The sequence below is a fragment of the Dryobates pubescens genome, chromosome 8, assembly GCF_014839835.1.
Source record: "Dryobates pubescens isolate bDryPub1 chromosome 8, bDryPub1.pri, whole genome shotgun sequence".
NCBI lineage: Eukaryota > Metazoa > Chordata > Aves > Piciformes > Picidae > Dryobates > Dryobates pubescens.
The window spans coordinates 14,811,100-14,835,778 of NC_071619.1; the positions used below are offsets into that span (position 1 = coordinate 14,811,100).

Consider the following 24,679-nt stretch of genomic DNA (forward strand, 5'->3'; position numbering starts at 1 on the left):
TGCTTTCTTGCTTCCTCCTGAAGTGCCTCATGGCACAGGCCTAACTGAAGTTTGAATTTGATACACACAGTGTGATGCCACCTTTAGCCTGAGATAATTAAAATCTTTTTTTCTTTGTGCCTTTCTTATTTACACATTTGATGAATTTGTCGATAAATGTGTAAGGCTGAATTAAAGATGATTGTTCTGAAGAAAGAAAAGCCGTTACTTTGTTTCCAAATTCAAATTAATCTCACTGGAGCTGATTCTGTAAGCATATAATATTATAAACACTCTTATATCATACACTGTGGGAGTATTTTCAGAACAACAGCCTCAGACTTATTGTAAGACAGAAGTTAAAATACTGATTTAAATAAAATAGTTTTTGAATCTAGGGAAACCACACCACTTCCTTTTTGTGGATGAATATTATTTCATCTGTATTCAGATAGCATTCTGAAATTCTGACAACTGCACACAATTATTTTATTTTTTCAGGATGCAAGGCATGCTGCAGAGGGAGAAATATACACAAAACTTAACCAAAAAATAGATGAATTTATTCAGATTGCTGATTACGATTGGACAATGTCTGAATCAGACGGAAGAGCCAGCGGATATTTAATGGACCTTATTAACTTTTTAAGAAGCACGTTTCAAGTTTTTACTCATTTACCTGTAAGTGTTCAAAATCAAGTTTAATGTCAAACTACTGGAGCATTGTTTTATTTTAAGATACTGACATTTTGAAGACAAATGTGATTTTTGAATTGTGCACATGCTACAGATTTATTTTCAGATGTGTTTCCGAATGTTGATGATGCTTACCTGTGGTAATAATTAGGAACTATTTCAGTAATATTGTTAAGAACTGCTAATGTACAAATAGTATAAGAATTCATGCAGTTTTCTAGAGCATCAGGTGCCCTTTTTAATTAACCATGTTGGTTCTGTGTACACATGCATTGATTCAAACAGTGCAGAATTGGTGCAAATCCTGCATTTGTGCATAAGCTTTTGGAGGTCTTGAATCTTCAAGGTTATTTTTAAGTAGTTGTTTGTTGGTTTTTTTAAATCATAAGAAGTAATTTGACTCTAGTTAACTGAGCTTCAGTGAAGTGAATCCTTATTCATATTCAAATATATCCTGTGTTATTTTTTTCCCAGGGAAAAGGGAGACATTAATCTGTTTTGCGTACTGTTTGTTACATTCTGTTGTCTGATTTCCCCTTGCTTTAAGACAGACTATTTCTAGTTTGATTTGGTTTGTAGATCTAGAGTAATTTCAGTAAGTCTTTCAAGCTACATCCACTTTTTGTCAGCTTGTCCTCGGTTGCTACTGTCACACTGTTGTCCACGTGGTTTACCCGTGTGCCATGACTATAAAGTCCCTGGTGCATAGAATGTTTCGAGGATCCAGCCTGGAAGTAGAAGATAATTTTTTGATGTGCACAGCAAGGTGTTCAACTTGCAGACATAGTGGGCCTATCTGGTCTTCCAAATCACGTGTCAAGTGGCTGTGATTTTTCAGTCTCCTGGTTTTAACTGACTCAAAGACAAAAGCCACTCAAAATGTGTCATGTAAAAGTGATGTGAATATGATGTGAGATGTGTTTCTGTGCCACATCAGTTGAGCGTTATTTTTGATAAAGAATAGCAAGGTTTTTAGATAGTTATATTCATTATAACTTAACATGTAAAGCAATATGAACAAATGGCACTGCTTCTCCATGGCTACATGCACATAGCAGTTAAGGGATGTAAAACTTCTAGAGGAGGATGCACAGGAGTCTGTTATGTATGTATGTTATGGTGTAGCTTTTCAGAAGTGAGCCTCAGACAGAACAAAGTAATATGTTAAATGGGATGGAAAGAAGCAGCTGTGGCAATAGGACTTGAAAAGTGTGAAAGGAATAGAAATGTGCCTGGAGGCACGAGTCCATCTTTGAAGAAAGGTAGTTCCTATAACAAAGTTATTCTGTTATTTCAAACTCTGGTCAGGTAACAAGCAGGATACAGAATTGTACAGACAATTAGTCTGGTCTGGCAAGAGGGTTCTTGTAATATTTTTACTTACATTGTATTTCACTGCCTGTTCTGGCTTGGCCAATTGTAGAAGCATCCAATCCTATGACTGTTGCTGTGTATGAGCTGTGGGAGTTATATGAAAATGTGTACACAGCTTCATTATGGTGATTCTACTTAGATTTGTAGGTTACTGTCATTAAGGGAATATTTTTAGTAAAAATACTTTCAAAGACAAGTCCAGGACTAACATCCATAACTTGGAAAAATATTAAGTGCTTTTTGAGCGCTAAACTAAGCTAGATTTTCATATGCTATAGTTTAGATCTGGAACAGTTTTAGTGTTTAGTCTCATTAATGGATTATTTGAATATGTTACAGTGTCATTTCCATCATAATTTTTGTATGGCTGGCAGAAATATCCTACTGCTCAAAATACTTTTTCAGAACCTTTTCTGTGTTTAACAATTGAAGAATAAAAGTACTATCCACCAGCCATGATTCTAGTAAGGAAAAGGGCAGGACAGGTACAGAAATCTCTTATCTTCCAACTTTAGTGTAGCCGATAATTTTAAAATGTATTTTTCTAGGGCTTACTTGGCCACAGTAGACCTCAATGCTGAAGGGAGGTTGTAGCCAGGTGGGGATTGGTCACTTCTCCCAGGCAACCTGCACCAGAACAAGAGGACACAGTCTCAACCTGTGCCAGGGGAGGTTTAGGCTGGAGGTTAGGAAGAAGTTCTTCACAGAAAGAGTGATTTGCCATTGGAATGGGCTGCCCAGGGAGGTGGTGGAGTCACCATCACTGGAGGTGTTTAAAAAGAGACTGGATGGGGCACTTGATGCCATGGTTTAGTTGATTAGCTAGTGTTGGATGATGGGTTGGAGTCGATGATCTTGAAGGCCTTTTCCAACCTGGTTAATTCTATTCTATTCAAGGGTTGGTGATTTCGTCCTTGATATTATTTCAAACTCAAGCCTTCTTGTTCTTTAACAAATTTTTGTTGCAGTTGTTGGGTTCCTGTTGCAGTCTTGCTTTATTGTATGTGTAAGCTGTGTGAATGCAGAGGGATGTGTCTCCTTCTGTGCTTCCATGTGGGGCTATACTGAAATATTTCTGTAATGACATAGGCATAACTTTTAAAAACACATCATATATTAAATATCTGTTTAATGCAATTTGTATTATTTGTATTGGAACAGTAGAAATCTAGTCAGGTAGAACATGATCTCAGTTTTACTGGACCTGCACACTTCATGGTGCAGCTTAGGTGGGGTCTGAAATCTCTGCTGGACTGCTGGAAATGTCTTCTGTGTCTGAAGCTTTGTGGGCTTTTTCTCTTAAGTTTTCTCCTCTCTGTTTGTTTACTGTACTTAAGCAGTCTTGGTAAAGAAGACAGATTTATTCCACTCTACAGTTATATTACCATTAGATTTATGTTTAAACATATTAATGGGCCATGTTATATTTGGATTCTTAGTGTCCTGAGCCATCTTAAGTCTTTCTTGAGCAAAGTATGTTAATGAGCCTCTGTAAGACAAGACGGTAAACATGGTATTTATTTTTTAACCTAAATATTTTGGGATGTGTTATTTCTTTCTGCAAAGGCATATTAACAGGTGCTTTGTCATTTCAAATGTCCTACTTCAATACTTTGGCATACAGTTCCTTATTACAGAAAAATATTGTATTTCCCAATTAACATTATTTTGATTATAATCTCTTTGTTATGCTTTGAAAAATACTATATAGGCTCAGAGATTTTAAAATAAGATATTAAAAAAGATATATATATATATAAATAAAGGAATTACATAGCTGTAATTATTCTTTTTGGAAGCTTTTCCTTACCTTTTATTGCTGCCAATTTTTTATTCTTTTTTTTTTTTTTTTGATGTTGACAGTACATCTTAATTTTTTTGTTTTGATTGCCTTACTGGTTTCCTTCTCAGAATAACAACAATGACCATGCAGCTATGTCGGTAAGTAGATGCAAGATGAAGAAATAGCATGTGAACTGAAAAACTATGAACTGCCTGCAGGCTTATTGCTTCAATTTAAAATAATTTCATAAAAAGCTCCCTCTGTTCTGCTGATGACTTGCTGTGTACCTTGCGTGGTTGCATGCGGGAATCAGGCTAATGACTAACATCGGGCTTTTGTACAATGGGACAGTAGGAGCCCTAAAAGCCTTGCAGAGGGTTTTCTGGGGTATGTCTTGCATCCCAGATGAGATCATTTAGAGGAGACTGTGGGACCTTTCAGAAGAGAGGTCAGGTATCAAAATGCAGCTATGAGACATGCATACAGAATAAGGGTAGAGTGATGTAACAGAATAAAGAATCAGTGCAAGTTCCATCGTCTCTCTGCTACATCTGCCTGGGGTCAAAGGAATATGTGTGCTCAATTTAAAAAAATAAAAGGGAAAAAAAAGGTAATGGGTTGCATTTAAGAATTCTTCCAAGCCCTGATTATCTTCAGGTCATCAATTTTTGTATAAGGAGTTTATTTTGATTTGGCATAAGCATTTCCATGATAATGAAGATGTTGAAATTAGTATTATTCTGTTAAGAGTGGCTTCCAAATACTGAATTTCTGAATGTACTTTTCCTATTTTTTTTTCTAATTATGTTGTTGGATCTTGTTCACTTTAGCAGTGTATAGCAAGTAATGTATACTGTGCTGCTCACTGTTGAGGTGAACAAAGATGTAAGGCATTTAGAGTACATAACCTCCTTTATTGCTACTGTTTGGAAAGTAATTGGCTGAGTAGCTCCAGTGGATCTGGAGACTAGATCTTACAGTTGTTCCAAGTTGTAAGGAGCCTAGAGCACATCAGTTATAAATGGAGGTTTAGGGAGGTGGTTTATTTAGTCTGTTAAATAGAAGGGCAAGGACAGATTTAGTGGCAGCTTACAACCTTTTGAAGAACAGATACAACAGTCATGAAGCCAAACTTTTCTTGCCACCACTGACAAACTGATATGTGGCTGTGGGCACAGGTAGAAGCTTGGGCGATGAAGCTTTGACATTAGTGAAAAAGTCTGTGTGAAGAGAGTAGTGCAGTGCTGGAGGAGGTCACCCTGAGTTGTTAATAAGGACCTGCATTTTTCACTTTTTATTTTGAATACTTAAAGAAAAAATTTACCTTTTATTTTCAGGTCTGTTAATTTGAAATTATAGAGGGTGTGTATGTGTTTTTAATCAATGTTTGGTACTAGGTGAAGTTTTGTTCTAGGTATGTGCTTTGTCAGTACAGAGTTAGTATTGGACAGCTCTTTGGAAAAGAATGACTATTGAAAAATAACAGTTACAAATTACTTGAATTCAAGTAGACTTTGGTGGGTTTTTTTAATTAATTCAGGAAAATTTGGGACAGAGACTGGAAGTAAAATTGATTCTTAAAAATCCCATTATTGTTTTTCATATACTTGTATTTTATCAACGGTTAAAAAAAATTGATTTTGGTCCTGATGTTAAGTAATGTAATGCTTTAGTTACTGTGACTGGTAAAACCTGTATATTTTGTTTCTTTGCATTTTCAGAAAGCTTTTCATTATGTCACTTCATGTTAAATTAATTCTTTGGCTTAACTTCTTAGATTTAACAGACAAGTTTTGTTATTTCCTTTTATGCTGAGGATGGCAGTTTGTGTTATTTTGTTTCTGTGATTGGCAGCAAAAGCCTAATTTCACAGCTTGCAGTGAGGGTGAAGGGGTGGTGGTTTTCTGCAGCTATATTCAAAAACTGTCAATCAACAGCCTCCACAGGCTACTTAGAGAATGGGGTTCCTTACTGTTTTCTCCAAATGCCGCTTCATGCTGCCTTTGATTGGCACAGCCTGGCAGGGAGGATGGATGAATCTGTCACTGGCCAGTTAATTGTGTTGCTGGTCTCAGCCTGACATCAGGTCTTTGACTCTTAAATGGCTCAATACAAAACAAATTAGCAGATTGTAGTCATATTTCTCATTCTATATGCTTTGACTTTGTTGAATGCAGTCCATAAATCATATTGACTGACACCATAGTGAATGATGAAAGCTGCTTTTGAGACAGCTAGCATGGGTCTTAGAAAGCAGTACTGCAGCGGTGCCATGGAAGGATGCATACAGCTGACCCTTTGGGAATTTCCTAGGAGCCAAATGTCTCTTTGCTGCAATTGTTCTTAGGAGAAAAGCTATTGGGTCCTATAAAAAAGGATTTAATAAGTCAGCAGATTCTCTTTACAAGCCCCTTTGAAATATAAGAAGTTTGTCTAAGAGTTTTCTCTTTTTACAAACTTGTATTTCAGCAAAATGTGAAGGCTGGGTGAAAAAACAGTTGCCTTTAACACTGTTAGCAGGTGTTTTTGCTTATAGAATAGGGTCCTTGTTTCCTGAACTTTACATTAGTTGAGTGGAAGAATTGGTTTTGTAGATAGCAGCAATTAGCATAGGCACAGCTGAGATAATGGTGATGCCTCCAAATGGGAGGCAACTGGAGCGAGTGCACGAAGCCTGCTAAATCTCTGCATGCTATTGAATATAGATATTTAATTGCTAGATACAGTAATTACACACTCTTAAAAAATAATAATAGTAATTTAGAAAAAAAAAAAAAACAAAACACCAAACTGTCAAATAGTAGACATTATTTTCACACAATCTGATGTTTGTTTAATTCTGGAGAAGAAATAGGTTAGTGCTAAGTTCAAGAATCCTTAAATTTCATCTTCAAAATGCATTATGAAGAAAATGGCAATTGATTAATTGGTGAATGGTGAAAATTTGGAGATCCAGTTAATATTTATTATTAACTGGATCTCGTTTGTCAGACATAAATTTGAATTTCATTCTTTTCTGAATGGTGTGCATCCAGTGTATTTTGAATTGGGAATCACTGAGTTTTGAAGAGAGTAAGAGTAAGGCTCGCATTTCATTTGGATAAAATTCAGAATTTCAGTTGATATGGATAGCTTCATTTTTTTTTTGCTTTATATTTAAGAAAATTGAGTGATTTGTATTGGGTAAGAATAAACTGTATTGTAAACTTCTATTATTTGTTGATCTGTCATGTGAACAATAAGCCTGTAGTTCAAGTTACATAGTTGCAAATAGTTTGAATATCAGGATGTTTCCATTTTATGAAAATTAAAAATAAACATTAAACATACATGTGCCAATACTTATTTAAAGTCCAAGTGGCTTTTACCATGTCATTTCTGTCTTGTAACCATTATCTTGTGCTCCAGTACTATTGACATTTGCCAGATTGTGACAATTACCTTCAGATGCTTTTTAGAAATACAAAATTCTGTCTTTTATTTTAAATGAGAGGATTACACATTGTTTGCATATAAAATAAATTGAATGTTAACATTTTTCTTGACAACCTATTAATCTAGTTGAACTTTTATTGCATTATAGTGGCAGCATAAATAGGACATGGAGCTGATTTGATGGAGCAGTACATTAAACAGAGATGCACTAGTTGTTCCATTAAATCAAAATGACATTTCCATTAAGTATTTCAAACCAACTACACTGTAATTAAATGAATGGTGGCCTATTGATTCCCCTTCTCACCTCCTTTTTTTTTTTTTTCTTTTATCCCTCTTTTTCTCCCCTTTTATTCCTTCCCCCCCCATTCATATTGATATTCCACTTGGGGAATAGAGCTGCATATCTCCCAGTGTAATTTCCATTGGGCTTGGGAGACTTTTAAGCATGCTGTTCTTGCATTGTTTCTTACATTCCTTGTTGTCAGTTCATCTATTTTAGTCAAAAATGTTATTTGCTTTTCTGAGATTTTTAATTAAGAAACTGACATCTCATTTTAGATAACAAGCTCCTAACCATTCAAGGTGTCCTAATGCTAAAGAGGTATTAGCCAAAGCGATTTAATGTTTCAGTGTGACAAGTGAGGAGAATGAATGCTTTCCATTGTGTTGTCCACATCTTAATTACATTTTAACAAAGAACAGACTTTTAAACTACAAAATTTTAGGGCCAAACTTGCTTTCTGTTATATGTATACATGAAAATTCAATGCTATGAGCAAATTGCCTTATTAAAGACAAGATAGAGCTCATCAGGTGTTGGAGCAGAACTTTCTAAACTTTTGGGGACAGCTAACTGCTGTCTATCCTTACATTTTTCCATTGCTTGTATGTGTCTCTGGGAGTCAACAGAGAATTGATCAACCTGACTTTGCAGAAAGCAGCTGGGGATCCATTGCTTTAGAAAAATACATGTCATTGCTACTGAAGGATACAAGTAAAATGGTATTGGTGTGTGCTCCAGTAGTGTGCACTTATGATTTCTTTGGTGGAAATGTATTAATAGTTACCATTGTTTCAATATGTGTTGTAAGACAGATGCCAGTTGAAAAGCATGGTTTAAGTCCATTAAAATAGATAGATTCATTTAATTGCATTTGAAAGCAAAAATCACTCTGCTCTAAAAGATTGCAGTCCGATGAATAAATGGTGCCATCTGATTTGGTATCTGGTTTTCATAAATCTAAGGCAGAATTTCCATATCTTTCACACTTCCTGCGCTAAATTTTTTATAATTTTTCAAATTAATGTCTGATTTTCGTGCTTTGGGTTTTGGTCTCATGTTTGGAAAATTGTCTCAGTTATATACGCATCAGAAATATTACTAACTAGACTGTGATTGGAAAATTATTTCTGTTTTGTACAGCAGAGGGCTACATTTCATTTTCTAAGTAGTTGATTACTGACAGCAGTGATTTATTTAGCACCTAAAAAGCTGATGGATAAACATGGATGTTTCAAATCATTTAGCAACAAGCTGTGAGATGGAATTCAGTCAGTTACAGTGCCAATAATTAGCACAGGCTGTTGTGAGAAAATCCCGAGCTGAATGCAATGGTTTTGGTTTATATAAATGTTGGTTTCTATAAATGTTTTCACTGACTGTTGTTTAAAATGAGCAGCATGCTGATTTTTATTGCATTCTTGCTTTCATTCTGTTTGGGTAAAGGAGATTTTTAAAAAAAATTTACAAAGCTGTTCATATACTCAGCAATTGTATTGTTACTATTTTGGAAATGTCCTTGTATTCATGAAGACTGTTGGATTTTCAGAAGAAATACCAATAATTGTATTAACATAAACTTAATTTAGCTCCCCAATTTATTTAATAGAAAAAAACCTAACAGCCCAAAGAAAAAGCAGCAAGTGTGTTCTATCTCCTTCTAATCTAAGTCTTGTGCATCAAAATTTTGAGTGTATATTAAAATCAAATCAGATAAGCAGTTCTTTAGTGACATATAATTTGTTTTTATCTTAAAACCTGTTACTCTTTCTACTAGGGAAAAGTGGCCCAGACAGCTTGTATGTCAGCCTGCCAGCATCTTTCAACGTCTTTAATGCAGATGCTACTGGACAGTGAATTAAAACAAATAAGCATGGGAGCAATTCAACAGTTTAATTTAGATGTGATACAGTGTGAATGTAAGTAGATGTTCCAGAATTCCTATCTATATCTGTCTTAACACTTAAAAAAAGTTCTTTAATGTAATCTATGTAGTGATCGTTTTCCCGGATCTACTAAAGCTTTGTCTTTAAGAAAAGAAAGAAATGTACAGTACATCTTTTTATAAAGTATTTATGATTATGTATGTTAAGGTTTCTGGGGGAAATTTTATGATTTTTTTTTTTTAATGACTCAAGTATCTGATTGAAATATCTATCTCTTGTTACCCCTAATGGAATCATAACTACTATATACAGTAGAAAGACTACAGCCTAGTACAAATTGTCCAAACCCACTACATAGATTTTATAGTTTTTTTTAGTTCTGAGTTTTGTAATTTTTAGCTTTTAAATATGAGAGGGAAAAAAGTTAACTGTGTGTGAAATTTTCATTTTTCCTCTTGAATTTATAATGACACAGATTTCTATAGTTCCCTCATGGAACTACTACTGCCTCTGCTGAATATTATTACATCAGATTTTGTTTTCTTCTTGCTGTTCAAAATATGGCATTAAATTATTTCATAAAAATAACTTCAATCCAGCACTGAAGGCAGGATTAATTTCCGCATGTTTTACACAGAGGAAGGAAAGAAGTTTATGAAGGAAGATAATTCCATAATACTGTTGCATTACAAGTAGGTATTAGGTCTTTTTATTTTGTAGTTGATGACTGGGATACAGTGAATAGGCTCCCCAGTGGGTTTTTCCAATAAATATTTTTAGATTGTTGGGCTCTGTTTTTTTCAGAGTGTCATTACTCTTATGTGTTTGAAGCATGAATCTCAGTGATTTTGGTGACAACTGTAAAACAGGGCAATTCTACCAGTTGTACCCTGAGATTTTGTTGGGACATAAGAGAAAACCTGGTAACTACTCAATTAGCAGCCACCTATGGGAAACCAGAAATTTGATTGCAACCAATTTGGTATAGATCACAAAGGGTTCTTGTGGGTGTCCAGGGACAGAGTTAAGGGACATTTTGGGGACTTGAGTCACAAGCTTGCCTTTTTCTTGTCCTGTATTCTTACATTCCAGCAAAACTCTATAACAGGTAGTGCAGGCATCTTTCTGGCAGTCCTTCACTATACAGCCTAAAGGCCTTCTAGTGCATGGAATGAACTGACAGGATTATCAGGGTCTGATTGAAAGAATATTTGTCATCATGACATTAAGTTTATCTCATGATTGCACAAGTTGGCCAGATGATGGTTTGATGATTTTTTTTATTTTTCATTTTTTCATTTTTAGTGTGCTTGAGGATGCATATTTAAGATGGGTGGGTAGGGATATGTGTGTGTGCATTTGTGTAGTTTTCTAGATGTAAAAAGGATCCTAGTTGTAAAAATAGAAATTCACAATATTTTTAACACTGATACCATAATCATTCATCTAGACAGCCTGGATTGGTGCACCCACTAAACAGTCATCTGCCTTCTGAACAAGAGAGTAACAGTGAAGAAGACTTAACTCATTACCCTGTTATTCTAGTTCTAACTTTAAAAGCATAATCTGTGAACAGTGCAGTACTTTGCTACTCTGTATAGGGTGATCAATTCACTACTGCTTCACTTGGTGATTTCTAACCGTACAGGAATGAAATGCATGCCTTGCAGGTGACTTTCACAACATCAGCAGTATGGTCACAGCAAAGTAATGAAAAGTTCCAATGAGTCTGACTGTTGTCTGGTCTCCAGGCTGTTTTCAGATCTTTTTCATCTTTGCCTTTGCCCTTTATTTTACTTTATTTATTTTACTACTTTCTGCCATCTTGTTTGCTGCACTGTGGAAATTTTGGCCTTAGTAGAGTTTTATTTAATCTTCTGTGATAACATTTCAGTATTTTAAGGTTATTAATATGAATATAATCTTAAAACAACATGTTTTGTTATATGTAGCTGTTACACTGAGCTTGTGACATGGACAGGACATGCAAAACCTTGGACCAAAATGAGAAAGTTTCAGGAAACTAGTAACTTTAAGAGTGAAAAATGCATTCTTTCCACTACTGCATAACTTCTAGCATGGGCTGTACAGATGCAAATAGAATAAACTTTAATTATTCCTTTTTGCAAGGCTTTCCAGGCACACTACAAAAAATTGATTTTGCACAAAACCCCTTTGAGTAGCTTAAATATAATAATGGGAGCTTGTCAGAATAGTATGTTGCAACAGACGACATCTTACAATCTGTGGAATAATTAGGCAACACAAGATTTTGCTCAGACTGCTTTTCTGTTGTGGTTTCATTCATAAGGTCCATCACAGGCACATTCCAGGCCTCACTGTGATGCCTGTGATTTATGTTCTTGCTCATCACCCTCCCCCAGCTTTATTCTTTGACATTTTGGGATTAATGGATACGACAGTGACATTTCAATTAGTGCTTAGAGTGTGCAAATAATTCACAACTGTTGGGTAGTTTCCTACTGTATTGTATTCACGGGTTTGACAGTTTACTTACAGACACAATGCAGTATGCTCAGATGCATTTTGACCTAAGAAGTTACATGAGATATAGAAAGTTATGAATTTCTAAAAATACATTAAAAAAAAATTCTTGATCTTATGGTAATCTCTGGGATTTCACTAACCTGCACTGCATTTCTATGCAAAGTATCTAACTCTAAAAAGCATTTGTTTCCCTTTCAAACATTCCAAAAGCTTTCAGTTTTAGTTGTTTGTCCTGTTTTAATTGAAGTATTTCCCCACTTTCTCTCCATATTATATAATTTTCAAAGCAGTGTTTTATCTCTGCATTTTACACCATTCTTTCTCAATGGTGATCTTCCACTACAGTGATTTGGATTGTTACAACTGTATTCAGAAAAATTAAATGTACTAGGTCCCACTGAATAAAAATTCAAAGTGTAGTCTTTTGCTTGGACATTACATTTCAGTTCCCTGAAGAGAGAAATGAGGAGAGAAGGTGTTTGCTGTTCCTTGAAGATAAAGTGAGATACAGCAACCCGCATTTGAATTTCATGAGAAGCAAGGTGTACCTAATAGAAAAGGAGTTTCTAAGAGATGCCAGGCAGATCTAGATGCTTTACATCAACTTTTTGTTAAGAATTAGAACTTGTCAGAGTTCTAATTGCTGAAAGAGTTAAATGTAATTTTTGTAATTTATATGTTTTACCACAGATTAATTGTGAGACAGGATTATTAAGCAGAAGGAGGTATGGTTGAGTGGGCATCCTTCTTCACCCAAACATGAATCTGTGCAAGGATGCAAAGGTTTTGGGTGGTGCCCAAAACTGAACGTGATTTAGTGGAGAATTAACACAGAATAGGATGCAATGTACCTTCCTAACCATCCCTGTGTAGGACTTCCTGCCAGGCTCTCCATTTTCACTCACTATGTGGGGAGCTGCAGTGTCTGAGAACAAGAGCGATCTTGACCCAAGCACTTTCTGTAGAGCTTTCTGAAGGTAATCTGAGGTGGGCATGCCAGAAACTGAGGAACCCAAATTCCTGATTTTTCTTGAAAGAGCACCACACTCTCCTCTGGAGGCCCCTCACTTTACCTGCCTCCTCTCCCATCTGGGAAGTCAGGTTAACTCGCTTGAGACCATCCTTCATCTGCTGGTCACATATGGCAGTATGGGAGTGAGAACAAGCAGGGAGAGCTCAGCAGTGCTGGGGGCAGGGCTGGAGGCTACTAGGCAGCCAGCTGGCAGCTCCCTCAGCAAGACTCCCCTCTAGGCGTGTTTGAACAGCTGGAGCATCCAACAGGGCTGCAAAGTGGCTGAGATAGTCACCTGATTCTCCACTCTTCCTTTAAAAATATGTTTGTAGCTTCGCTGTCCTGCCTGTGAATCAGTGCTATGGAGCTGCCGTAAAACTATTCTGATTTAGCTTTTGAACGAAAGTCTGGACCCTGATTTTTGATTTCTGCCACTGAGCAGCGGAACTGTTTTTCAGGAACTAGGTACTGAATTCACAGACCAAATGATAGCTAAAAGATGGAGTTTTAAGAGAATAAAATGAAGAGAGCTGTTAATAAATCTAGGGGTGTGTAGAAATTCAGTAAAATTTATAGTTAAAGATATCTTAAATTCCGGTTTAGCTGACACTGCCCTTTTCTTGTAATACCCATTAAGACATATCAATTCATACATACCCTGTATACAGAATGTAATTAAAGGATCAAAATAAGCAAAGAAAATGGACTGAAGTTTTCTTTACAATATTTAAATTTACATTTCATGTGTATGTGCTACCTTCCAGCCTGGTTTTATATTATTACATACTTCATGAGATCCTGCCTACGGTCAGTTCCCAAACTGGCTGTTGCAGGAAGTACATTGACATTGTGCGTATTGTGGACACACATTGTGCCAAAGAGCCTGTTGTGTATACACAGAAAAGGTCTACACAGTATCAACAAAGTGCAGGGGATGAAGATGTTAACAAAAGCCTTGTGAATACCTGATTCATGTAATGCATTCTTTCAGCCTATTTCCCCCAGAAACTTTAAAGTTTCTCATTCAAGCTGCCAAGCAGGTAGTTGTTTGTGACAGTTTAATGGTGATCTTTGCATTTTCTTCTCATATATTATAAAATTCCTGCGTGCATTTATGTGCACTAAATCAACCAACAAACCAGCCAACCAGCCCCTGACCCCTCCAAATCCTCTTTAAGCCCAGAGTGAATGTACAGGGTGAATATTTAATAGATGCATATATGACAGTGTTTCATCGCTATCTGGAAAAGGACCCTTAGGACAAAGACATTAAGAATGTTAATCCTGTTCTTACAATACCTTTCTAAAATGGTGTGCAGTAGAAAATATTTAATTAGCTTTGTAAAATTGTTAGTAAAAAAAGCCCTGAGCTGAGGGCAGGGGGAACTGTCTGACCATTACCCTAAGCAGATTATCTTTTTGCCCTTTGAACTCATGAAAGTGTAATAATGAAACAAATTCTACTGTAGTCACCTGTCAAAAATGACCCAAATGTGAGTCTAAATGCTTATGCTCTGGTGTTACAAATATATTAATAATTTAAAACTGTTGTTAAAAGGAACAAATCTTACACAGTAATCAAGTTTGATACCTTATGTGCTTCTTGCTCTATAGTTGCAGTGATACTAGGTGCTATGTAGAGAAATTAAACAATGCTGCATTATTAAATGTGGTAGGATAAATCCAAACTGTTAGCCTGGTGAGCTGCAGAGAGGATGCAAATACTTGCCCTGCAGAAAGGTGCCTCCCGAAGTATGAAGTACCAATAGCTAACTGAAAAGTTTTGCTGCAGGTCATGCTTTTCAGTTTTATTCTCTTTTTGGTTTGTGGCCATTCCTTTGCTGTAGAACTTCCTTCTCCCATTGTGGAGTGGCTGGTAGAGTTTAGAGTCCAGTAAGGGAAGCTTCACTCAGTCCACTGTGCCTGAACAGAAAGTTATACAAGCTCAGATACAGATGGTCCTTATCTTTCAAAAAGAATACAGGTTCTCCTTCCTTGTTGGGGGACTGTAGAGAAGACCCCTTCTGACCACTGCACTTATCCTCCTCATTAGTGTACTGCCATAACCCACGTATCTCTTTTTAGCTGTCTGCCATGGAGCATTGCTAAGAGCTCCCTGCTGCAGTGTGGTATTCCCATTTTCGAATGCAGTGTTTGGCTGACCCCCTGGGCCAACATTATAGGCCTGTCTGTCCCTGAAGAAAGGGTAGTCCCACTGGCCATGAAATATACACAAAGACAGCCATGGGGACACCTAACCCCTTAGCCTAGGGCATTCAGAAGGGTGCTTTCAGAGGCCTGGAGATCTCATGGTTTTCTGCAGGTTGGTGTTTGTTTTCTCTTAGCTGCTTTTAAAGAGTTTATTATTAAACAAACTCTCCTTATAAAATGTTGGGTTTGGATATGCTTTTGGTGCTGTCTTTTATCTGTGGTTTTGGGTGTGGGTGGGTTTTGTTTGTTTGTTTTGGAGGGGGGTGCGTTTATTAATTTCAAAAGGATCTTTGTCGCAAACTCCCTGAAAACTACCCTAGAAAGTTGCTATTGCTTATAAAGCAGGAAAACCAGACAATTAAAAATTTGGACTTGAATACAGCAATCAGTGAGCATTTGGCAGCTGTTACTAATACCTACCTGTGACACAGAATTGTTCTTCCTAGGGCACTTGATTGCTGTCATTTATTACTTCAGGTGATAAAGAATCAAGCTGTATTCAGGTTAATTCACTCTCTTATTACATGGCTATCCACAATTTTTTAATTTTTTTTTTTTGCACTAGTGTAATACAAATAACAAATTCTACCTCTATTGGTAAAGTTGTTGCTCTGATACTATATTCATCTATTGCTAAGCTCTTCTGAGATATTTTAAGATGGTCTTAGAAGAAGACGGTCTTACTGTTAAGTAGGAATCTTTCATATTTTCATTTACCAGTATCCCAGTATCACCAAGGTTGGAAGAGACCTCAAAGATCATAAATTCCAACCTGTCACCACAGACCTCATGACTAGACCATGGCACCAAGTGCCACGTCCAATCCCCTCTTGAAGACCTCCAGGGATGGTGACTCCACCACCTCCCCGGGCAGCCCATTCCAATGATGAATGACTCTCTCAGTGAAGAACTTTCTCCTCACCTTGAGCCTAAACTTCCCCTGGCGCAGCTTGAGACTGTGTCCTCTTGTTCTGTTGCATTCCACATAATAGTTTTTACGCTTATGAATACGCTTGTGAGTCTGCTTTGAGTTGAAACCATATGTTCAAAAGTAAATGATGGAGTCTATTATTATACCATTATGTTAGTTTAGACACCAGTGTCTTCCCAGATGTTACTTCTACCAGATGATCCAAATTTTCTATCTAGCCATTAAAAAAAAAAATCTATTAAAGATTTCACATTACTTTTAAATATTAGCAGGAGTGCATGAGGCACAGTAGAATTGAGCACTAGATCAGGAAATTGTTTTGACCTATATATTCTGTTTCTTCTACAATTGAATGACTTCTTTCTCAAGCCTGGAAACACTGCCTCAGATAATACTTTTCTAAAACTGTTGCAGTAACACATACTTTGTTTTCTTAAGAGCTCTAACTGAAGAAAATGAGCAAAATTATCTTTTGAAGTAAGATGAGTAAGGGCTTTTGAAGCTCTTTTGAAGTAAGATGTCTTTTTTGAGTGGGGCTATGAGGCAATGAGTGTTTCTGCAAGTGTCTTTGTTATTAGCATGGGATTAGGATAAGAACAAAAAAATGTATATGTTGAGGTTTGACAATTACTGATTGTTTCCCAATTTAAACAGTTATGTGACTTTTTTTTTCATTACTGTAGATCTTACCATTATTTTGTATGTAGTTTTCTACCTATTATCTACACACTGAATTCCCACCTTGGTGTTTGTCCTCTGTTGCTGTTTGGCTAGTGGGAGGTGGGTTTATATTGTGGAATGCTTAACAAAAGCAGGCATTTGAAAATTTGTTAAAAGCCATGGAACTGGTATTACTCCAAAAGTCTTTGGTAATCATTCACCTCAAGTGAAAGAGAGATGTTGGCTTCTGTGATTGTAGAATTACTACTGGGTTAGAATTTTAAGCAAAATTCCTAATCATACTCCTAAAAGTATTATCTTTTGAGATTGTTGAAAAAATAATGGGGAAGTTGTTTGTTGGTTTGTTTTTACTCACTGCAAGTTGTTAGTTTAATCTTTTTTTTCTACCAGACTAGTTGCATTTTAATGTTAGCTAGCAGTTATATTGTATAGAGCATGATTTTCTGTTACATTTCTTACAAAATTCTGTATCTGTAATATTTTTAACCTTTCTTTACAGTGTTTGCTAGTTCTGAGCCTGTGCCAGGATTCCAGGGAGACACCCTGCAGTTAGCTTTCATTGACCTCAGACAAGTAAGGCACTCATTGTTTTTTATCCTACTAATTTCTCCTTTTGACCAATCCTGAAGTTATTAAATTCAAGAACCTTTCATGTTTTTGCATCCCCATGTAATTAATTTTGAACAGTACTTTTGGAAGCATTATTAGTGGCACTATTCCCCATAATTTACCATAAGACTGTCTCCAGTGTCTTGTTAGGGGGCACTGTACTACTGGTGGTACTGTTAGATAAAAGATTGAATTTTGGTCCTGGCAATTTTGTAAAGGTCCTGTGACACCTTTTTTTTTTTTGCAACAGTATAAATGTTACCCTGGTGTGTGCTGGCCTGATTGCACTCTGAGCAATTGCTTACATCTACAGAACAACTCCCAGGAGAGCAGAATCAAGCATGGTCCTTTCCTTAATTTGTTACATAGAATTCTTTTAAACATTTAGAAAGTAACTTTATCTCCAAATACCTGATCTGTGTCACATATCAACATTAATTTCAAATGCCTTAATATCAGAAGCACTTTGGCACAGTTCTTGCCAAAAGGAAGATTTTTCCAGAGTAAAGTAAACTACTTGAAATGAAGATAATTTTCATTCCCTGCTCTCTGTAAATTCTGACAATATATCCACTCACAGCAATTGATTTTCAAAAACTTTCCATACTTAAAGTAAGCTTCTGGAAACAATTTATTATTTCACAAAAATGAGAATATAAGTGTCATTTAAAAAGTGAAAATAATCATTAACTGTACATGGAGAGCCCTTAGCTCTCTGTGGGTGCTGATAATATTTTTCTGCACCATTATAAGCCCATCAAGTCATCAGAAAAGAAGACAAGTGCAGGAAAAATTCCATACCAAATTATCTGTATAGTAAGAATATCTTTGCTTTTAATAGGTAGTAGTTTTTTCACAGCGAGAAAATGAAAAGGCGTTTTGGAAGGCAAAATTCCTGAGGCAAAAGTATTCCAGTTTCTCCTAATAGTGGAAAAGATTTCATTAAACCTTCTCTTAAATTAAAAAGTTAAAAGGTAGACTTGTCTGTTACATTCTCACAGTAATGTAACAAGAATAATATCTACAATGGGATAAGTGGGGACTGCATGAGGAGGATGTAAGATCGTGGCAATAAGATTTGTTCATGTGATACTTGTGCTTTAGGAGTTCTAGAATTTAATAGATAAAGATATACTCTTTCAAATACTTCAAATACCACAACTCTTGACTAGAAGCCCTCCTCTTTTGGATTGGTTTTTTTCATTCTCCTTTTATTGTCAATGTTAGAAGTGACTAAACATTTTCCAAATTGTACTAAGTTGAAGAGAGAGCATGTTGAGAGATTTTGGCACCATTTCTGTCATCTGTCTAAGTGGCATAAATCCTTGCAGAGCCTATATTTGTTTCAAGGGAAAACGTGATTTCCAGCTGTGCAGGAGGGCAGGGTGTGTACATACTTGCTACAGGAAATAAATAATATTTTTATTTGTTCTAAGCACCAACTGTCATGTTACATAAGTGGGGATTATGTTGCTTAGGATAGCTCTCAGTTTTTGTTAGCAGCTTATATTTAGAATTCTCTGGATGCAAGTAATGCTTCAGAGCTCTGTATGCCATGGGAATCTTATCTAATCCACTTCAGATACTTTATAAACAACAAAATTCGGGACAACTCTCTTCATTGGCTTGCAGTTGGAGCTTGCAGGTGTAGGATAGTTCTAGTATATTTGGTTTGGTTTGTTTTTTTACTATATTTTTGCATATCTCACCAAAAGGTATTGCAAGCACACATTAAAAACATTTACCATTTAGTAAGGTTTTGCAGTGTTTTCTCTCTTCCTTATTTGTGATCCATTTCTGTCTTAATAGGGTGGATGACAGTTCTTTTCAAGAACACTTAGAAAGGCAACAGAGCCTTTTTCAGAAAGTTCTTATAAAAGGTCATGCTTCTGTTTTTTAGTTTGAATTTGATACTTCTTCATGAATTGCAGGATATGAAAGATAAGGAAGTAGGTCCAGTGGTCAGGTTTTACCTGCCCACCCGGACTGTGCCCTGAGGTCAAACTCCTGATATTGGCTGTTTGGTACAGAGGAGCTGATGACAGGTAGGGGCTGATACAAGGGGGAAAGCTTGAACCATATCAAAGCTAAAAGGCAGGAGATTTGGGACTCAGTGAGAGACTGTAGCTAAAAGATGGATCAGCAGGATTGCCCTCTTCTTAAAAAGCAGCTGACCTGCGAGGGAAAAGACTTTATCGTCCTGCCAATCACATGGTTGCTAATGGAAGCCAGTTATCTCAACAACAGCTTACTCTGTCATACTAGGGCAATGTGCAAGATTAAAGAGGATTGGGCGGTAGAATATTGTAGAACATTTTACTAAAGAAGTAAAGTCACTTGCAAGGAGCCAGCTTGGAATACAGAAAGGGAAGAGCTACTCTTGGGTGATTACCATGGTGGGAGAAGCAGCTTTGAAAAGAATTCCCATAGGTATTTTTACATTGATCCTCCATCTTTCCCTGAAGACAATGTATGGACAGCATGTTGTCTCCCACAAGCCAACTTCTTTCCCCCTTCTTTCTTCCTTCCCCAGATGTAGGAGGGCAAATAGAAACATCTGACATGAGAAAGAGTTTCTTCTAAGATGAGAACAGTAGTTAGTAGCAGGAAGCTCTAAGAGGCAAGGAATCACAAAGGGCAGGTACTTACCGACATCCTCTTTGATGAGTCACCTCCTTCTCCTTATGCTATCCTTTCTCATGCTTCTGTCATACTTAAGATGCTCCTTAAAGATCTTAGTAATCTGCAGAAACCCTAGTGAGGCTTGGGGTTTTTTTGCTGTTCCCACAACCACAGTATCTTAACATCTTACAGAGGTGACAATGTGGTTGACTAATTGTGCATGGTGCATGCTAGTAAGAAATTACATGGCTATGATCATCTAGAAGGTTGCAGTTCCAGCTAAATTAGCAGCTCCTAAAGCAGCAAACAACTGCTAAGAAAATGGGTATAGAAGATTCATGGTTATCTACAGCTGCAGTAATTGTGTCATGCCTTATGCCATTTTTCTTAGAATATGACCTGAGGTCATATTTCACCTTACTTAAAGCCACTGAGGGGCAGGCCAGCTCAACAAGGCAATTATCAAAGTGTCATGGGCTACTTTAAAGAGACTAGTCTCGGGAATCTCATGAAGATGACCCAGCTTTCCTGCAACCTGAATTGCTCTCTGAAGATAATCTCTTACTGCTTGGGTAAATATCACAGTAGCCCAAAGTGTGGTGGAATAATGAACTTTGAGGATTTTGCTAACAATTCACATCCTAGGTTAATTGGAATTAACCTTCAAAGGTAAACAAGTCTAGTTTGTCCCACTTAAATTAGTCTCTGAGGAAGCTCAGCCTCCGACATGAATTAGTTTTGTCCTGGTTATGATCTGTTCTTTAGTGCCTAAAGACTAGGATTACTGTTCTGGAATGTGAAGCAGTTTCTTGGATGTCCTGGGTGCTGAAATACTGTGAGGAAAAAGGCCTGTGTTTTACAATTGGTGCATTATTCTTTGGAGACCTGGTGTGGTGTGTAGTACACAGGAATGATAACCTTGTGGTAGTCTTAGAAGTCAACAGTTGCTGCCTAAGGCAAATTTCCTGATTCTTGACCAGCTGGGTGGTAACAAATGTCTATTCTTGAAATCAAATTGTTCCTGCAGAGTTATAACCTAAGCTGCAAATGGGGCTTGACTTTTTTTCACTTTTGACTTCAAAGTTCTTCCCAGTATTTTTACCACAAACACTACTTCAGGCCTTCTCCTTCTATTGTGTGATCTCAGATTAGTAGTCAGCTAGCTTGATGATTGTGGAATTTTCTTATTTTGACAGGGGTGAGAACAACTGTGTCTCCTTTGTGCTCTTTTGGCTCTTAAGTACATGTTAATATCCTCCAGCTGCGGTCAGTGCTGGTCCTGCAACAGGAGCAGTACTGCAATACCACAGTATTGGGGCTTTGAAATTAGTAGGGTACACCCACCCTTGTTCTCTACTCCAGAGAAGAGTCTTGAACTGAAAAAGCATCAGGATTTTCCAAGAGGGGGAAATTCCTAGCGGTATATTTAGGAGTAAGTCTTAAAAACTTCAGAGTTTAAAGATGAAAGTCAGCCTGTCTTTCATAAGGCAACAGTTTGAATTTTTAATTAGCAAGTAATACAGAATATTTAATCTTTCACTTCCTGAGAGAAATGATTGTGGAGACTTTCATCTTCACAGATTCTTTCACAATGCTTACTGATTCCTTTTCCCATAGCCATGCACTCCCCAGCTTCTCTGAACAAGCCGAGGAGCATGCTACAGCTGTAACATGAAGCCCAGCCTCAGGGTGCTGTGTAATGGGATTTGTGCTTCTCTAGCTTTGAGTGCAATGCTGCTTATTCAGCTAAAGAAAGGAGATCAGGTTTCAGACAGCAACGAAACAGGAGTTGTACCTCTGGATTTCAGACCACAGATCCTCACTTGGCTGGGGGAGGAAGGCTTGGCTTTCCCCTTCTTCATAAACTGACTCTGCACAAAAGCAGGAGAAGCTCGAGTCTGTGAGCAAAACAGGGATGCTTCAAACCTCACTGTCTCCTGTATTTGCATGGTACAGAGGTAGCATGCGTATGCATAGCTGTGTTCAAAACGGCACCGTTATTTGAGTATGACTGTATGCTAAGTGCATGTTATCTGGCTTGCAAGGGGGTGCACAATGTCTTCTCAAAGTTCTGTATTCTTACAATTGGGAATTCTTCACACAAACATGACAATTTGTTTGTAAGCACTTATGTTTCCTGGTGGAATCTCTTACCTTAGATTTATCCTTTTCAGCTAAATTCTGTGAAGCCTGTAGGTAATCACAGTAGGCTGAGATCACAAGTTGTGTGTTTTATTTATGAGGAAGATCACAATCAGTGCTCTGTACACAGAAATAAGCCAGCTCATTACTGAGATGGGATTTATACTTGCCAGCTGGTAAGAATTAGGAAGCTTTTGAAACAAATGCACAGAAATTAGCAGTGGGGGGTCAAAACCAAACATGGCTTTGGATACACTGATCTTGATAAGGATTTGCAGAATCAAAGCAGGATGTCAAGTCAGTCACTTCCTGCCCGTAGGTATTCCTACTCTGATACTCCAAGGAGCCAAGAGTACACATGTGAGATACTAGGTGTATGGGTGGTGTTTGGGACATTGACTCATTCATCAAATTCACTGCAAAACAAATGGAATTCAGTTCAACATCTGAATTCCCCTTTTCCAGCAGAGAACTGCAAATAATGTGTTGATAGTGTACCAAGTTTTTGTTCTAGATCCTGACCTACTGACAATGAGGGGTCGCACCTAAAACAAGTTTGAAAATCTCAAGTGTGCAAATGTTGTTCACTTCAGTAGTCCTCTCTAAAACTTACTTAACTAAAATGATATACACGTGGCCATTTAGCAGCAAGATGTACTACTCCATCTACGGCAAAACCTGTACCGGTTTCTGCAGAGGAAAGTATAGTAGATTGTGCACAAAAGACTATTTAATGAAAGGTATAATGGCTAAACTGAATGTCATCTGCTACTTGACAGTAAAGACTGCTGTAGATACTTAAACCATGGAAATTGTCAAAAATAATTTTCTTGTTTTGATTTGGAGTGTTTTAAAGTTAATTAATTTAAGAGATACAATTCTCATAGATCTCCACTTACCAAACCAGATATACGCAAGAAGTAGATGAGCTGACAAGAAATCTGTATTGTGTATTTAGAAAATGACAGAACTCATAAAGCACTGGCTCAGCCTGACTCAGAAACCTGCAGGTAACACTCTTCACATAAAAACATAAGCCTTAGTTGAACAAGAGGAGGGACTGTGTTGCTGTTAGCTGAATTTATAATTTTTGGAAGTGAGACCAGAAATGTCATTTGTTAATCTCATTTGTCATATGCAGATGAGACGCTTGATTTCCTACAGCAGTGTAAGGGAGCCCCAGCTTCTAAATACTACCATCATAAAAATTACAAAAATTTTCACTGGAGTGGTCAATCAAAGCAGGTATCACCAAAAAACCCCAAGAAAGGTAGGCAAAAGCTGCTGTCAGGACTATTTACATGGACATATCGTGAGTCCCTGTCTGAATGCAACTGTCACATTTAATCAGCTTTCAGCTTTTCTTAGTCATCAGGACTTTCACAAGACAAAGTTTAGAAATAAATAATTCATTCAAAACCTATGGAGTTATTCTTGAGTACTGTGTCCAGTTCTGGGCCCCTCAGTTTAGGAAGGATGTTGACTTGCTGGAATGTGTCCGGAGAAGGGCAACAAAGTTGGTGAGGGGTTTGGAACACAAGCCCTATGAGGAGAGACTGAGGGAGCTGGGGTTGCTTAGCCTGGAGAAAAGGAGGCTCAGGGGAGACCTTATTGCTGTCTACAACTACCTAAAGGGAGGTTGTAGCCAGGTGGGGGCTGGTCTCTTTTCCCAGGCAACCAGCACCAGAACAAGAGGTCACAGTCTCAAGCTGCACCAGGGGAGGTTTAGGCTGGAGGTTAGGAAGAAATTCTTCACAGAGAGAGTGATTGCCCATTGGAATGGGCTGCCCGTGGAGGTGGTGGAGTCACCATCACTGGAGGTGTTTAGGAGGAGACTTGATAGGGTGTTTGGTGCCATGGTTTAGTTGATTAGCTGGTGTTGGATGATAGGTTGGACTCAATCTTGAAGGTCTCTCCCAACCTGGTTTATTCTATTCTATTAAAATTTCATATATCTGTAAGACCTTTTTGTTCAAGAAAGCTCATCCCAGAGTTACTGATGAAATTCTTGTATGATCATGATCTAGAAGACACTAAAATTGCATCCTTGGTAGTTGAAGTGCATATCCCAATTATACCTTATTTGTAGTGCCAGAACCCAAAGGCCTCAGGTTTCTTTGGTGAGATACTGAATTTCTTCAATAATTTACATGTCTGGGAGGCTACTTATGAAGCAGTCATTTCCAAGGATGTTGTGAGAGAAAACAGTAAATAGTTTTTATCTGGAGAATGATTTATTCTTTTGCAGAAGGACCTGTTGGTAGAAAAGTTTCAGAAGGTTCACTTCCAGTTAATTTCTCAATTAAGAAATCTCTTGCTTGAACTAGAAGAAATCGATCCATTTGTCTGTTATATTTGTAAATTCACACTTAGCCTGTATTTGTAAATTTCTGCTTACTCTTTCTTTGAGGCACTGATAAACATCCCATTCAGTGGAAGTCATTCAGTGAAAAATGAAGTTTCTCACTAATTTTCTTCTTCTAACGCTATTGTTCTCCATCTGATCCTCACCTTTACCTTTGTCACA

General features: G+C 37.2%; 1 protein-coding gene across 7 annotated transcripts in view; it reads left to right on the forward strand.

Moving 5' to 3' along the window:
* EXOC6 (exocyst complex component 6) overlaps positions 1–24,679 on the forward strand; it is a 92,382-nt gene that overhangs the window by 50,708 nt on the left and 16,995 nt on the right. For 3 of the 7 annotated variants that reach the window (XM_054163862.1, XM_054163863.1, XM_054163866.1), the window contains exons 18-21: positions 481–660; positions 3,961–3,990; positions 9,328–9,469; positions 17,279–17,352. In XM_054163862.1, the coding sequence (XP_054019837.1) occupies positions 481–660; positions 3,961–3,990; positions 9,328–9,469; positions 17,279–17,352 (426 nt within the window). Of the gene's footprint in view, positions 1–480; positions 661–3,912; positions 3,992–9,327; positions 9,470–17,278; positions 17,353–24,679 lie in introns of those variants that run through there. The other 4 variants (XM_054163865.1, XM_009897744.2, XM_054163867.1 and 1 more) reach the window with 2 other exon arrangements.